Raw genomic sequence first — 16,337 nt, forward strand, 5'->3', positions numbered from 1 at the left:
AAACGTATAGAGTTCCGAGAAGAGATCGCCACTTACGCGTGAAAACATCGTCCGGGAGCTGTTCAATGGCAGACCCTTCGTCGCAGAAAAGTTCAACTTTTCGCCCATCCTCGAGTACCACGTAGTGTATCCGCCGATAGGGATACCAGTGCCACGTTATCTTCTCCAGCTCGATTCGTTCATCGAGCGTTAAATCCGATGGGGACTTATCGGAGAAAATGTAGGTTTGAACGTTCAGTGATGTGTCATCCGGAGGGCTTAACGATGGGGTTGGGGCCACCGGTATAGTTTGATGGTCATCTGAGATTATTGGCTCGAATATACGGAGTTCTGGTGACACTGAAAAAAGAGAATGAACTGTGAGCACTTTTGATGTGTAATAAATAAGTATGGCAATTCATGGGACAAATCTTTGCCACATTTGATTGCATCAAATGAAAGATAGATATTAACAACAGACGTCCATGAAAAAACTTAAACTGCGACTACATTCACGGGCTCGTTAACAAACTACGTAACGCTAATTTTGGCAATTCTAGACTCGCTTTCTCCTCCATGTAACGCTTTTTGTATGAGAGATTCTATTTTTTGTATGATCCGTAAAGCTCGGCATGACCCTCTCCCTCTCCCTTGAAAGGAATAATTCTCGCTGAGACTGGGTCACTATTTGCACGAGATTCTAAAAAATGCCTAAATTTATGTTCATTCAAAAACTTCTGGCAAGTATATTAAGGATCCGAGTTAAATCCTTCGGAAAGATGGACCCCTATTTAGTAATACACGAAATCACTTTTATGGACCCCTCAATTTTGTCAATTCTTGACTCACCGAAACTGTCATAACTCCAACGTTTCTCAACCGATCTTAAAGATTAGCATATAGTTTTTCGGACAGCAGGGACTATGTCCAAGGGCTTGACAATCCCTCCCCAGGCCATCTGCGAGTTGTGGGGTTGCAAAGGATGTGATGGGGTTTGACGGTGGGCCTTGTTAAATTCCTATAAAAAGCTGCATGTATCTGCAAATAGGCACCACCAAAACGACCGTGTGCCGCTCAAAGCGCACAAGCCCAAGTCCTGGTGTTAGGTAGGACGTTGAACAGGCCTGACACGACGGCCCTTCGACGAGACAGGAGGTTTGCGCAGGCCCAATAAGCCATCACCGTCTGGAAAACCAATAATTTCGAACAATATAAGAGATAATGCGACTCGATATAATCGGCAAAGACCTAGGCGACGAATAAAGGATCACGATTGGAAGCTTGGAACATGGAACTGCAAGTCTCTAGGCTTCGCCGGTTGCGACAGGATAATCTACGATGAATTACATGCCCGCAACTTCGACGTCGTAGCGCTGCAGGAAATCTGCTGGACAGGGCAGAAAGTGTGGAAAAGCGGGCATCGAGCGGCTACCTTCTACCAAAGCTGTGGCACCACAGCGTGTGTGTGATTGGGTGGCAGCCAATCAACGCAAGGATGTGCAAGCTGAGGATAAAAGGCCGTTTCTTCAACTATAGCATCATCAACGTGCACTGCACACACGATTTCACATTCGTATATGACTGCTTATAAAGATGGCTAAAATATGAATAATATTGTATATGATACCTGCGTATGCAATATTTACGATTGCGTTTATGAAAGTCATAAACCTATATAAAAAATATCAGTTTTATCGGATCAAATCAGAAATATCGTGTATGTATACAAATATTGTCATGCAAATCATATACCGATGTGCGTTGTACGTATACAGCTTCCACCTTCTGCGTGTTGAGCACTGAACCTTACCGATTAAATTAATTTCAAAATTACTTACTTTAATCCATCCGATCTGCCAAAATTCCGATTATAGCCGGTGTAATTTTGTGCTGCCAACCATTATCACTTAATATCTGCGAACAACTAAAATGTAATTGAGCTGTAAACACAGCCCGAAAGTAAACACGGTGAAAAACTTTACTGATGTTGACATTTCAGAATCGCTTTTCAAGAGTTGCTGAGTAGAGCAAGGGTAGAGCACCAGTCTTTAGTTCCAGTGGTCAAATGTTCGAGACAGGGTTGTTACCATTTATTTTTTCAAATATTCACTAAGTCGTGTAAATGATCATGAAAACTCGAGAAAGTCCTTATTTAGAACGTATATGGCCTCCACTTTAGAAGGTATATAGCGATTCGGTGCATTATATACATAATATCTTATGTGTATATGATGACCTATATCAATAGCAATAAGTATAAAAATGTTGACTGGGCGCACTGGTAGGAAATGATGAAATGTATAGACCGGTCATCGGACCGGAGAGTCTGCACACCGCATTGAATGACAACGGCCAAAGATGCATAGACTCGCCGAAGCACCTTCTTTCCCCGCAAAAATAACCACAAGGCCACATGGAGATCACCTAACCAAGAAACGGAAAACCAAATCGACCACGTTCTAACCGACGGTAAATTCCTCTCCGACATCACGAACGTCCGCACTACCGCAGTGCGAATATTGAATCCTACCACTACCTCGTTGCAATATGCCTGCACTCAAAACTCTCGACGGTGTACAACACGCGTCGAAGTCGGACGCCGCGGCTCAAGAATACGAGCAGCAGCTGGAAGTGGCACTCCCAACAGAAGAGCAGCTAGGCGCAGCGTCTCTTGAAGGTGGCTGGAGAGATATTCGATCCGCCATTGGTAGCACCGCAACCGCTGCACTTGGCATGGTGCCCCCGGATCAGAGAAACGACTGGTATGACGGCGAATGTGAGCAGTTAGTTGAAGAGAAGAATGCAGCATGGGCGAGATCGCTGCAACACCGCACGATGGCGAACGAGGCACGAAATAAACAGGCGCGGTACAGACAAAACTCGATTTTCTGGAGAAAAAAGCGCCAGCAGAAAGATCGAGGCCGTGAAGAGACGGAGCAACTGTACCGCGCTAATAACACACGAAAGTTCTATGAGAAGTTGAACCGTTCACGTAAGGGCCACGTGCCACAGCCTGATATGTATAAGGACATAAACGGGAACCTTCTTACAATCGAGCGTGAGGTGATCCAAAGGTGGCGGCAGCACTACGAAGAGCACCTGAATGGAGATGTGGCAAACGAAGATGGCGGTACGGTGATGGACCTGGGGGAACGCGCGCAGGACATAATTCTACCGGCTCCGGATCTCCAGGAAATCCAGGAGGAGATCGGCCGGCTGAAGAACAACAAAGTACCTAAGCTATTTAAACACGGTGGTGAGACACTGGCTAGAGCACTGCACTGGGTCATTACCAAGATTTGAGAGAGGAAGTTTTGCCACAGGAGTGGATAGAAGGTGTCATGTGTCCCATCTACAAAAAGGGCGATAAGCTGGATTATAGCTATACCGCGCAATCACATTGCTGAACGCCGCCTACAAGATACTCTCCCAAATTTTATGCCGTCGACTAGCACCAATTGCAAGGGAGTTCGTGGGGCAGTGTCAGGCGGCTTTTATGGGCCAACGATCCACCACGGACCAGGTGTTCGCCATTCGCCAAGTATTTACTGCAGAAATGCCGCGAATACAACGTGCCCACACATCATCTATTCATCGACTTCAAAGCCGCATATGATACAATCGATCGGGACCAGCTGTGGCAGCTAATGCACGAACACGGATTTCCGGATAAACTGACACGGTTGATCAAAGCGACGATGGATCGGGTGATGTGCGTAGTTCGAGTTTCAGGGGCATTCTCGAGTCCCTTCGAAACGCGCAGAGGGTTACGGCAAGGTGATGGTCTTTCGTGTCTGCTATTCAACATCGCTTTGGAAGGGGTAATACGAAGGTCAGGGATTAACACGAGTGGTACAATTTTCAATAAGTCCGTCCAGCTATTTGGCTTCGCCGACGACATAGATATTATGGCACGTAACTTAGAGAAGGTGGAGGAAGCCTACATCAGACTGAAAAGGGAAGCCAAGCCGATCGGACTAGTCATCAACACGTCGAAGACGAAATACATGATAGGAAGAAGTTCAAGAGAAGACAATGCGAGTTTGCATCGGTGGTGACGAAATCGAGGTGGTAGAAAAATGTGTGTACTTGGGCTCACTGGTGACTGCCAAAAATTATACCAGCAGAGAAATTCGGAGACGCATAGTGGCTGGAAATTGTACGTACTTTGGCCGATCGAATGGCGTTCGCCGCCGTACCAAACTGACAATCTACAAAACGCTCATTAGACCGGTAGTTCTCTACGGACATGAGACCTGGAAAATGATCGTGGAGAACCAACGCGCACTGGGAGTTTTCGAAAGGAAAGTGCTGCGTACCATCTATGGTGGAATGCAGATGGCGGACGGTACGTGGAGGAGGCGAATGAACCACGAGTTACATAAGCTGTTGGGAGATCGCTTACACCGAGAAAATCGGAAAACTGTGGTGGTCCGGGCACGTAGCCAGAATATCAGACAGTAATCCGGTGAAAATGGTTCTCGACAATGATCCGACGTGAACAATAAGGCGAGGTGCACAGCGAGCAAGGTGGAGGACGATTGCAGCCATGGACCGAGCTGAATGGAGAAGACTTTTATGTGAAGCACATGCCACTCCGGCCTTAGTCTAGTAATAAATAAATAAATTTATTGGATCTGCTCCACTTGATTTTACAAAACATTATCCAGGGACTTTAATATTATCCGATGACAAATTTATAAAGTTAAAGTAAATAAACAAACTTCATTTTTTTCGGAAAATTTAATAAGTAATCATTAAAGAATAAACCAATACCAATCGTCGCAAGCACGCTGTAGTTCACAAAGACAGCGTTGTTGCATCAAGTGGTGCTCTATTAAATAACAATAACTGACGACGCGAGTGGTGATACTTCACTGCTAGATGAATGCAAAGAGCATAAAATAAAAAAAATCTCTTTGCTGTTTATCTTCTTCTTCTCCTTCTTCTTCTTCTTCTTCTTCTTCTTCTTCTTCTTCTTCTTCTTCTTCTTCTTCTTCTTCTTCTTCTTCTTCTTCTTCTTCTTCTTCTTCTATGGCTCTATATTCCAACTGAAACTTGGCCTGCTTTTTAACTGGTCAGCAAATACTTTGCTGTTTATATTGAATGCATTTACAGACAAAATATTTGACATAGTTTTGGCCACGCTTTACACGTGCTTCACATGTACGATGGCCTTACGTTGTCCATGGTCAACCTATAACCGTACGCCGGACCGTCTTCCCCTTTTTGGGTACTCAAGTACGATGGTTTATGCGCCACTCCCGTAGGAGACCATCGACCGTGTTAAAATGTGCCCGACCGTTGAGACCCTCAGAGGACGAAGGTTCCCTTTTATCCCAATTAAGTATGGAAGACAGGTGGCTAACTTAAATTGCGCCTGTGAAGGACGCTACTAGTAACGGCTTAATAAAATAATTGCCAGTTACCTAATTACAACCGTCGGCCAGTGATGAAACTGTGTGGAGGGGGTTTATCATCACTGGTAAAGCGACCAAATTTTCCCTCAAAACCAATCGCGTCGGATTTCAGAGTTGCCCGGTTGGTTTCGGAGCCAACCTCCCCAGTAGAACAATACTACAAAAAGGACTATAACGAAAACGAACTACATTAAATACTCTCAACCAGTTTCACTTCATCGGGACAGCAATTAACAAAATAACAAATTGATTACAAATAATTTTGGTCTGTAGTGTTTATTGAAACATTTTCTGTAGTCGAATAGAGCAGCGGAGCTTTTATCCCATTTTTATTAAGCTTTCGGCTTACTAATACTATCGTACATATTGCTTTCACTGTTTGCCCATCTCTTCGCTTCTACAGTTCTATACCTTTCCCATTAATGCCTAATCGGTCGGTCCCTAGCCTCCTATCGTGTGTGCTCTCCTGGTGTGGTTTCACTCAAAATCTAATGTGTAATTTTCCGGTTTGCTACGCAAACGCCTCGACTATTGTGCGTACGGTCTTAATCAGTCCTCAACATATTCTCACGGCCGAGCCGTGTCTTCGCCTGGCAACAGGTATTGGCTATGTTGCGGCGGAAAATCACATGCGCATGGATTATGTTTGGAAATGAGTACTCACTTTGAATGGTCGACAATGACTTACACGACGACGGCGTCCATGTGATGGAGGAACGGATGGACGGTGGCGGTGGCGGCAAACACGCGGTTCGCCGGTGGGTCGGCGGCTTGCCTAGTAGTTGATGTTGCTACTGCTGTTGGTTGAACGGATGAACTTTACATCGCGGTTTGCCGGCGGGTCGGCGGTGGAGCTAGCGGGCTAGCTGATGATGCTGCGACTGCGGTTGTTGCCTACGGATGGCTTCGAAACTTACGGTCTCATCGATGGTTTGGCGCGACGCGGCACGTGCGTCGATGTCCGTCGGTCGTCACCAACGGAGGGAAAAACGGTTGCCTTACTTCTTCTTCCTTCTGTGATGCCCTGCCTAGGGCGCGCGTTGATTGGCGATCGCGTCCCTCTTCCGGCGTGCCCCGGGAAAACCTCGCAGCCTGATGGTGGGGTCAGAAATGGCCTCGACGGTTCGTTGTGGTGTCTTGGGCGTCGTAGCGGCGTGGGCGCGAATCTAGATGCATAAGATGACCGTTGCACGTTGCACGTGTCAGCACTAGATTTCCACATATAAATTGCACAAATTACCTTTTAAAAACCACCAGCACACACGATAACACACCAATATAAACTTCGCACACACGACTAGCTACGATAACTATCTAAGAACTATGGGAAAGGGTTTACGAATTAATTCTTTGGGAAAGGGTTTTACTAAAGATCCACTGATTGAAATCACTTAATGTAATTTGTACCTTTAAGTAACTACCACGGCGCGAGAACAACTTGGGCCACTCCTGCCTCTTCCACGGATCAGTTCGAAGTGAATCTGATCACTTCAATAATCCTCAGATTAACCGTCGAATTAATTTCGTCACAGGAAATCACGAACGTAAATTCGCGACACCGACGGTTGCTCTCATGCTCATGACAATCATTTTCGCGCATGTTCGCGTCTCTTCACACGAACAGCCTAAGATAGCCACCTTTCTGTCCATGTGAGAGGGACTTCGGAAAAGGTCAACAAAACTTCAAAGGAATCCCAACAGGTCGATGCACGCCGAAGCTCATATGCAAATTTTGCGGGATCAAGCAATCTTGGGTGGCTTACGCAATTTGATTCCACGGTATCTCACCACCTGGCTTAGATCTCATTAACCATTTTATTGAGGGGAATGCAGAAAATGAACACAATGAACTATACCGCGGTGAATCTCCGTTTTTCTCATTAGGCTGGTTTATCTTTTTTTAATTCTAGAAATTTGTTCAACTTTAATCTATTTAATTTATTTTAACCGTAAATCTAAACGAAAACATTTAACAAGAAACTAAGAACAATAATAACAATTATAATATTTACAATAATTGTAGCGACCCGAAGGCTCGTTACAAACCTTGCGGTCGTGTCTTGTACACAACCCTTCGGATGTTTTCACAAAGGTAAAGAAGATCGAGGATATGTTCCAATAAATTCAGACTGATTGTGGTCATTTATCGGAACGATAGACAAACGAAACGGCAAAACTACAATTTCGAACAAAGGGATCACATCCATCATTGCACTATGGTCCAGGATACAGATTTACGCGGAAAGATGCATTTTACGCTAAAACTATATTTTTTAGAAAAAACTGTTGTTCTACAAAATTGTTCGAAATAGTAAGGCCATCATCATGGTTCTACCAAAAAATAGGGTGGCCCATCATATAAAAAAAAATAGAAAATATTTTTTTTAATTCTCGGAATATTGACATGTTATGTTCTACAAAGTTGTAGCGTAGCTTATTCCAATCAATTTTGCTAAATAAAATTTCTCGAAAAAGTCGTCTTCAGGTGACTTTTAGAGCTCAAAAAAATGCAACTTTTGATGGGTAAATATGCTCAATATCTTTTTCCGATCAAAAGTTTTAATCGTTTTTCTGTCAAAATTACATTTTTTTCATAAGTTGATATCTCCGGTTAGGGCAGACTAAAAAAATATATTTACACGGCATTTGAAAGAGAAATTAATATTCTTTATTATGTCAAAAAAATGGGGATGTGTTATTTTTTTATCTCAAGTTTTATCAATTTTACTAAAATCATGTTTTTTCAAATAAATTAATATAACTCGACAACGGAAAAAGATACAGACGATATTCTTATAGCAAAACAAAAGTCCTAAAAGTCTTCAGAAGATGACATTCGTGAGAAATGAAAAAAAAAAAGTTCTATAGCTTAAACACTTTTTATAAGTTTTATCATCATCACCGTACTGCAAGATTAACGAGAAAAGATGCATTTTCGGCCTGAAGTATACTTTAAAGAAAAAACAATTTTTCTACAAAGTTGTTCTGGATACTTGGGCCCTTATTATAGAGTTACCGAAAAATAGGGTAGACCATTTTATAAAAATGCGATTTTTTTTGCGGTATATTGACATAAAATGTTCTACAAAGTTGTAGCGCAGCTTTTTCCAATCAACTTAGCTATATAAACTTTTTATGTAGCTCTTAAGCTCACTTGTTTAGAGTAATTTTACTTACCAGGATTAGGGTGTCCCTCAAAAAAGAATATTTATGATCTGCTCATTTCATTTTTTATTTTTCACGGATGTCATCTTCTGAAGACGCGTGTTTTGCTATAAGAATATCGTCTGTATCTTCTTCCGTTGTCGAGTTATATCAATTTATTTGAAAAAACATGATTTTAGTAAAATTGGTGAAACTTGAGATAAAAAATAACATATCCCCAATTTTTTGACATAATAAAGAATATTTATTTCTATTTCAGATGCCGTGTGAATATATTTTTTTGGTCTGCCCTAACCGGAGATATTAACTAATAAAAAAAATGTAATTTTGACAGAAAAACGATTATAACTTTTGATCGGAGAAAGATATTGAGCGTATTTACCCATCAAAAGTTGCATTTTTTTGAGCTCTATAAGTCACCTGGAGACGACTTTTTCGAGAAATATAAAACAAAAAAAGTAGATAAAAAATACTGTTTTTTTGAGGTACACCCTAATCCAATTAGGTAAAATTGTTCTACATCAGCCAACATAAAGGCTACAGAAAAAGTTTTTTTTAAGCAAAATTGATTGGAATAAGCTGCGCTACAACTTTGTAGAACATAACATGTCAATATTCCGAGAAATAAAAAAAATATTTTCTATTTTTTGTATATGATGGGCCACCCTATTTTTTAGTAGAACCATAATGATGGCCTTACTATTTCGAACAATTTTATAGAACAACAGTTTTTTCTAAAAAAATATAGTTTTGGCGTAAAATTCATCTTTCTGCGTAAATCTGTATCCTGGACCATAGTGCATTGAGTTATTCCGATCAAACGCCTACTTCCAAAAAAGGAATCTCAATACCCGTTGCTTGATGCCGGATAAATATCTACTTTTGAAGAAGGGGTCAAACAAATTTAGAGTATATTTGGGTCAGATCAACATTGCCTCAATTCTGGCAAACGCCTACTTTCAAAGAAGGAATCACATCTACATCTTGCCCTAATTCTGGGCAAACTCCTACTTCCAAAAAAGGAAATAAATTTAGCTTCACCTCGAAAGGCAAATTTTATTGATCTCCATGTTCAGACCAGGGTTGTACAGACCAGGGTTCGTAATGCTCACTCAATCTCAGGAGCACTTGATTTTCCCTCACAAAAGTTTTCGGGGAGAAATCGCTTTTCGGGAAAGAAAAACAGCCTGGACGGTGTTTCATATTCGAGTCTTTTCGTGGCACCATAAATGCAAATTGTAGTAGCTTTTGTGGAACAAATAACTTAATGCTTCCATACAGAGAGCGTGATGGTGTGGCTAGAGCAAGCGCATCGCCACAGATATTATTGTTACTATTCTGTGTTCGAATCCCGACGCGGCCATACAATTTTGTAATTGTTCTGCGATAATTCTCGCGAAAAGTGAGTGAGAGGTAAAAGAAATGAAACAAAAGAGGATTTATTTATATAAATAGGCAAGATTTTCGTTTATCATCCAATGCTAATTCTAGAGAAAAAATTGATGGGTGAAAGATGATCCTCAACATAAACAACGAAACAAGATTTTCCCTTGGCACGAAAAACGCTCGCTTTGGTCTCATCGAAATGAAAAGTCGAAACCCTGGAACAGACTGATTTAAAAACTTAAATGCTAATTTAAAAAAAATCCATAATCTAGTTTTGATTTCTGTTCGGCTACAATTAAAATCGAACCAATCAAGAAGAAAGCCCATTATTTCCCAAATTATTATTAGTGGTAGTGGTGGAATTCTAACCATGATACTCTTGATACTCTTGTGTTTCCTGAATATTTAAGGAAATTCCTACTTAAATAACGTTTTGGCCTAATTTTTATCGAATAAAATCTTTTCTCATTCCGTGCCGATAGTTCGAACGAGCCAGACTTGTGTGCTGTGTCTCATCGTCGCTATTGTGTGGTGCGTATCCTACCTACGGATCCAAGGCGATCACTGTCGGCGAGGGGAAGTAGCTGCTTCTGGCGACGCCAGTGAAGCAGGCTATTGTTACTGCTGCTACCTACAGCAGCAGCCGCAGATAAGTGGCAAAGATTGTTGTATTGTTCTCCCACAGAGTGGGTCTGATTAGAATAGTTTGAATTAGTTTTTTATTAGTTTTTTTCTAATTAGTTAATAGTTATTAGTTCTTAGCTTGTAATAACTATACTTCCAACACCTTGCGAGGTGATAATGGAGGCGGAGACTGCGGAGGGCAGTGGGCCTCCCAAAGATGGTGGTCGCACACGATTCTACCATGCATCTTCTCCTGGGCCTTGGGTTGTTTACTTTCGGCAGAAAGTGAAAAGCCTAGATTTTCTCGGCATTAAGCGAGATTTGACGCGTCGTTTTCCGAAAACTGATTTCCATCAGGTAAATCGGAACAAACTACGCATAACCGCACCTACATACAAGTAAGCATATGCGGTATTTCGAAAAATTTCGTTTCAGGTGGTTCGAAACGAAATTCCGCGGAATTTCGCGGAATTTGAGCATGGCGAAATCTGATTTCTTGATTTCGTTTCGTTTCGATTCGTTGCAAAAATTTCGCTAGAAAAAACTAGCTTCTAACGAAATTTTACGGAATTCCGCGGAATTTCGAAACAAATTTAAACTTAAACCAGACTTCATATTATCAAAACTATTGGCTGTGCCGCTGGACAAAATCTTAAAAGTGTTTTCAAAACTTTAGATTATACAAATTTGTCTATTAACGCTTAGTACATAACCGCATTCTCAGTTGACAAATACGTATGCAGTTTTCTTCTATAAAACGTCTTCAGTGAAATACTGATTCAAATTTAAATTTGGTGATATTTTTTTACTATTTGCACAATATGAATGGGGAATCGATCGTGGGACGGCAGCTAGTTCGGGAGAACGCGAAGAGAAAAAAAATCTCCCTCGAGTAGCAGAAATTTGTTTAACTAGTGTGCAATCGATCGTGTTGATGCTGATCACGCCAGATAGTGTTGGAGAACGCGAAGTGATAAAACTAAAGTCTGCATCGAAGAGCACAACATTATTTAATGCGGAATCGATAGTGTTGCAAAAGTTTATTAAACGAAGCACATTGATCCTACGTTAGATTGATTTGTAACACAGTTTTCGTCTTCTTGTTTTTAAAATAACTTCGTTTACAATAAATAGTTATTTATTTATTTATCTTTATCTTCAGTATTAACTGTGCAGACTGGTTTAAAACTTATATACTAACTAAAAATTGGCCTTAATCTAGTTTTGAATATTGTTCTGCAACAATTAAAATCGAACCAATCATTGTCGTTGAGGAGGTTGAAGCAACGTCCAAGCGGATGATTTTGCCCAAACATTGTGAAATGTCAGACAGGCTGGAAGAGCTGACATTGGCGGAACATGAAATTTAACTTGCTGCAAGAGCTCAGGACAGTCCACGTGGCTGTTTATAATGCCAAATGCAAAAACCCAGACAGGCTGGAAGAGCTGACGTTGGCGGAACATGAAAGTTAACTTGCTGCAAGAGCTCAGGACAGTCCACGTGGTTGTTTATAATGTCAAATGCAAAAACCCTCTGCAAATCTCCACATCGTTGTTGAAGGGTTTCAAGTCGAATCAGTTGGCATCGCTCTTCGTAGTGCGGTAACCTCAAAGGATTATTCCACGGCAATCGACTAAGGGCAATAAACGAACGAAACTGCGTTGGACCCTTTCAATTCGCGTCATCTGGATTTCGTGATAGGGCGCCCACATCTGCACAGCATATTCGAGTACACTTCGCACGAGGCAGCAATACAGGCTTTTCAGGGGGTAAACGTCATCAAAATCTGCAGCGTTCCGGCGCATGAAGCCTAATACGGCCAAAGTCTTGGCAGTAACTCGTTGCAATATGTTCATTAAAATTCGGCTTGCGGTCAAACGTAACTCCCAGGTCTTTCATGGAGCTCACACTTTTCAGTTCTTTTCCGCATGACGAGTAACGAAAGTTTATCTGCGTTCTGCATCTGGTAAAACTTATTGAGTTGCATTTCGTCGCATTTATCTCCATACCATTTAAACAACACCAGTTGGCTATGACATCTAGATCTTGTTGCAGCGCAAGGCAATCGGTCAATGGTCGAATAATTCGAAATATTTTCAAATCATCGGCGTACATGAGGCTGGCCTACCAATCAGGTAAGAACGCAGCCAAGTGACAATCCAGTCAGGAAAACCCAAACGTTCTACTTTATTTAAAGTTAATCCGTGAGGAACTTTATCGAAAGTCTCCGAAAAGTCGATGTAAATGATGTCAACTTGACATCTCTTCTCCAGGTTAGAATTCAGCATGCTAGTGTAGGTCATCAGGTTTGTTACAGTTGAGCGATTTCGTACAAAGCCTTGTTGGTACTCAGAGATAACAGGTTTAGCAGCCACATACATACGTTCATGAATCAGCAGTTCGAGTGTTTTGGCCAGACAATTAAGAATCGAGATTGGACGAGTTCTCAACATTATGGGAGCTACCCGCCTTATGAGTTGGAGTAATTGCTGATATTTTCCACTCATCTGGGAAGACTCCTAGCGCAGATTTAGTCACAATCAAGTTGCTGCAACCAGTTTTGTCCAACTTGTGCTGCTCGAGAAGACTTCCGTTCGAATTTGATACATTGCAGATTTGCTTCAGGCCACTAGCAATCAAAGTTTCAGTTAGAGTTAACTCCTGCTCGGAAGAAGCGTTGGTTGGCAAGTATCCTTCCACTTCGTCATCATATAACCATTTGAGCCTAGAATGGTCATCGTCAACTACGATTACGGTGTCACATGCGGTAGCTATGTTGGCGATTTGATTTACACAGTCGGAATGCGCAACAATTTTGTCAGGGTCACTGTTCGGCCTCAAGCAAATGCCACAGATGTAAACGGATCTATGGGTGAGCATAACCTACACAACAATCTGCTCAAGTGTTTCACTCTCCGGTAGATGAACCGACAAACTTGTCACAGAGCATTTAACTGCAATGAGAGTTCCTCCACCTCGTTTAGGGCTTCACATGAATCACCATCTCAACTAACCAATGATTTCTTTCCCGTAGGGACAGAGCATTCCTCGGTTTCTTATAACAATGAGTGTTAAACTAATTTTCCGCTCCTAATCCTAAATTGACAGTAAGGAGCATCGTTAGGTATTGGTCATGAATTGGAAACTCTGAAGAAAGTATACAATAAGAATAACTTTTTTAATTGATAATTAATAAATTAATAATTTAATTTCATTTACCAAGAATATTATTTAATTGGTGAGCTGTACATATTTGCTGTTTCTCGGCCAATCATGATTAGCAACTACGCTATTTGACTATTTGCACAATATGTAAGGAACATTGCTTGATTTGTGGGCATTTCTAGATCTTCGCATAGAGTTTGCAAAAAAAAACCAGAACGGGTTGAAAGATCATTAAAATTGCTGAAAGCTGAAAGCTTTCAGCTCATACTGATCATAACAGCTGTTCTCATATGCCAAGGACACACAATTCGTCGAGCTGATTGTATATAAGACTATGGGTCTGTGAAATTCAATCTGAAATACATATCTTTATGCATTTTAGAAAGGTGCACAGGGTTCTTCTAATGAGCAATATATATGTATATATATACACTACCCACCAAAAGTATGGAAGCGCAAAAATAAGTATTGCAACACCTGCTTTGAATATTGCAACACTCCGAAAAGTTTAGCATCACTCCGGAACTAACATATTCGTGAAGATTTATCGTCCGATCCTTTACATTTAGAATGGTGGAACCTTCTACAAAATTTATCACGGCGATAAGTGCATTGCGAAAGAGGACAATAGCTCTTTGGAGTGCCCTGGCCACCAGGTAGACCGCGGATTATCCGGATTCTGAACCACGTGTGAAGTCACCGCTTAATACATCTATTTATTCTAGCGACATGCCAAATGTTCATCATCTTTCGTAATCGCAATATTACAGAAAAATCAATGCTGATTGACGCTTGCTTGACCCTTGGCGTCCTCCCAGTGGTCCTCCGGGAGTTTCGGAACATCCGGTAAAGTGGTTAAATTTTGAAATTCGTCACAGAAAGTTGCGACTTTTTCAAAGCCGATTGTGGCAGAATTATCAGAGCAAAATCAATGCAAGCATCGCTCATTGACCCCAGATGGCCTCCCAGTGGTCCTCCGCAAATTCCGGAACATCCGATGAAGTGGTCAATTTTTAAAACAAGCTCCAGGAAGCTGCGACTTTTTCTGAACGGTTTGAGGGAGCATTGCCAGAGAAAAATCAATGCAAGCATCACTAATTGATCCCAAGTGGCTTAGTATTGTTCCTCCGGAAGATCCGGGACATCCGGTGATGTGGCCAATTCTTGAATCTCGTCCTAAAAAGCTGCGACTTTTTCTAAGCCGATTGTGGTAAAATTGTAGGAATTCCTCCGGAAGTCCTTCTAGGAATTCTTGCGGAAGACTTTCCAGGAATTCCTTCGGAAGACTTTCCAGGAATTCCTTCGGAAGACCTCCCAGGAATTCCAGGAATCCCTTCGGAAGTTCCCCCTGGAATTCCTTCGGAAGTTCCCCCTGGAATTCCTTCGGAAGTTCCCCCTGGAATTCCTTCGGAAGTTCCTCCAGGAATTCCTTCGGAAGTTCCGCTAGGAATTCCTTCGGAAGTTCCTCTAGGAATTCCTTCGGAAGTTCCTCTAGGAATTCCTTCGGAAGTTCCTCTAGGAATTTCTTCGGAAGTTCCTCTAGGAATTCCTTCGGAAGTTCCTCTAGGAATTCCTTCGGAAGTTCCTCTAGGAATTCCTTCGGAAGTTCCTCTAGGAATTCCTTCGGAAGTTCCTCTAGGAATTCCTTCGGAAGTTCCTCCAGGAATTCCTTCGGAAGTTCCTCCAGGAATTCCTTCGGTAGTTCCACCAGGAATTCCTTCGGAAGAACCTCCAGGAATTCCTTCGGAAGATCCTCCAGGAATTCCTTCGAAAGTTCCTTCAGGAATTCCTTCGGAAGTTCCTCCAGGAATTCCTTCGGAAGTTCCTCCAGGAATTCCTTCGGAAGTTCCTCCAGGAATTCCTTCGGAAGTTCCTCCAGGAATTCCTTCGGAAGTTCCTCCAGGAATTCCTTCGGAAGTTCCTCCAGGAATTCCTTCGGAAGTTCCTCCAGGAATTCCTTCGGAAGTTCCTCCATGAATTCTTTCGGAAGTTCCTCCAGGAATTCTTTCGGAAGTTCCTCCAGGAATTCCTTCGGAAGTTCCTCCAGGAATTCCTTCGGAAGTTCCTCCAGGAATTCCTTCGGAAGTTCCTCCAGGAATTCCTTCGACAGTTCCTCCAGGAATTCCTTCGGAAGTTCCTCCAGGAATTCCTTCGGAAGTTCCTCCAGAAAATCCTTCGGAAGTTCCTCCAGGAATTCCTTCGGAAGTTCCTCCAGGAATTCCTTCGGAAGTTCCTCCAGGAATTCCTTCGGAAGTTCCTCCAGGAATTCCTTCGGAAGTTCCTCCAGGAATTCCTTCGGAAGTTCCTCCAGGAATTCCTTCGGAAGTTCCTCCAGGAATTCCTTCGGAAGTTCCTCCAGGAATTCCTTCGGAAGTTCCTCCAGGAATTCCTTCGGAAGTTCCTCCAGGAATTCCTTCGGAAGTTCCTCCATGAATTCTTTCGGAAGTTCCTCCAGGAATTCTTTCGGAAGTTCCTCCAGGAATTCCTTCGGAAGTTCCTCCAGGAATTCCTTCGGAAGTTCCTCCAGGAATTCCTTCGGAAGTTCCTCCAGGAATTCCTTCGGAAGTTCCTCCAGGAATTCCTTCGGAAGTTCCTCC

At 42.1% G+C, this 16,337-nt stretch overlaps 1 protein-coding gene and 1 long non-coding RNA gene across 3 annotated transcripts in view; both read right to left on the reverse strand.

Annotated features, from left to right (window-relative positions):
* LOC134224528 (sodium/potassium/calcium exchanger 3-like) overlaps positions 1–16,337 on the reverse strand; it is a 63,059-nt gene that overhangs the window by 20,433 nt on the left and 26,289 nt on the right. For both annotated transcript variants that reach the window (XM_062703903.1, XM_062703904.1), the window contains one exon: positions 37–339. In XM_062703903.1, the coding sequence (XP_062559887.1) occupies positions 37–339 (303 nt within the window). The remainder of the gene's footprint in view (positions 1–36; positions 340–16,337) is intronic.
* LOC134219896 (uncharacterized) lies at positions 6,216–7,425 on the reverse strand. Its single transcript, XR_009981700.1, has 3 exons — positions 6,807–7,425; positions 6,640–6,720; positions 6,216–6,565 (listed from the first exon to the last, which is right to left on the reverse strand). It is a non-coding gene; the product is annotated as an uncharacterized LOC134219896 (long non-coding RNA).

The sequence above is a fragment of the Armigeres subalbatus genome, chromosome 3 (genome assembly GCF_024139115.2).
Source record: "Armigeres subalbatus isolate Guangzhou_Male chromosome 3, GZ_Asu_2, whole genome shotgun sequence".
NCBI lineage: Eukaryota > Metazoa > Arthropoda > Insecta > Diptera > Culicidae > Armigeres > Armigeres subalbatus.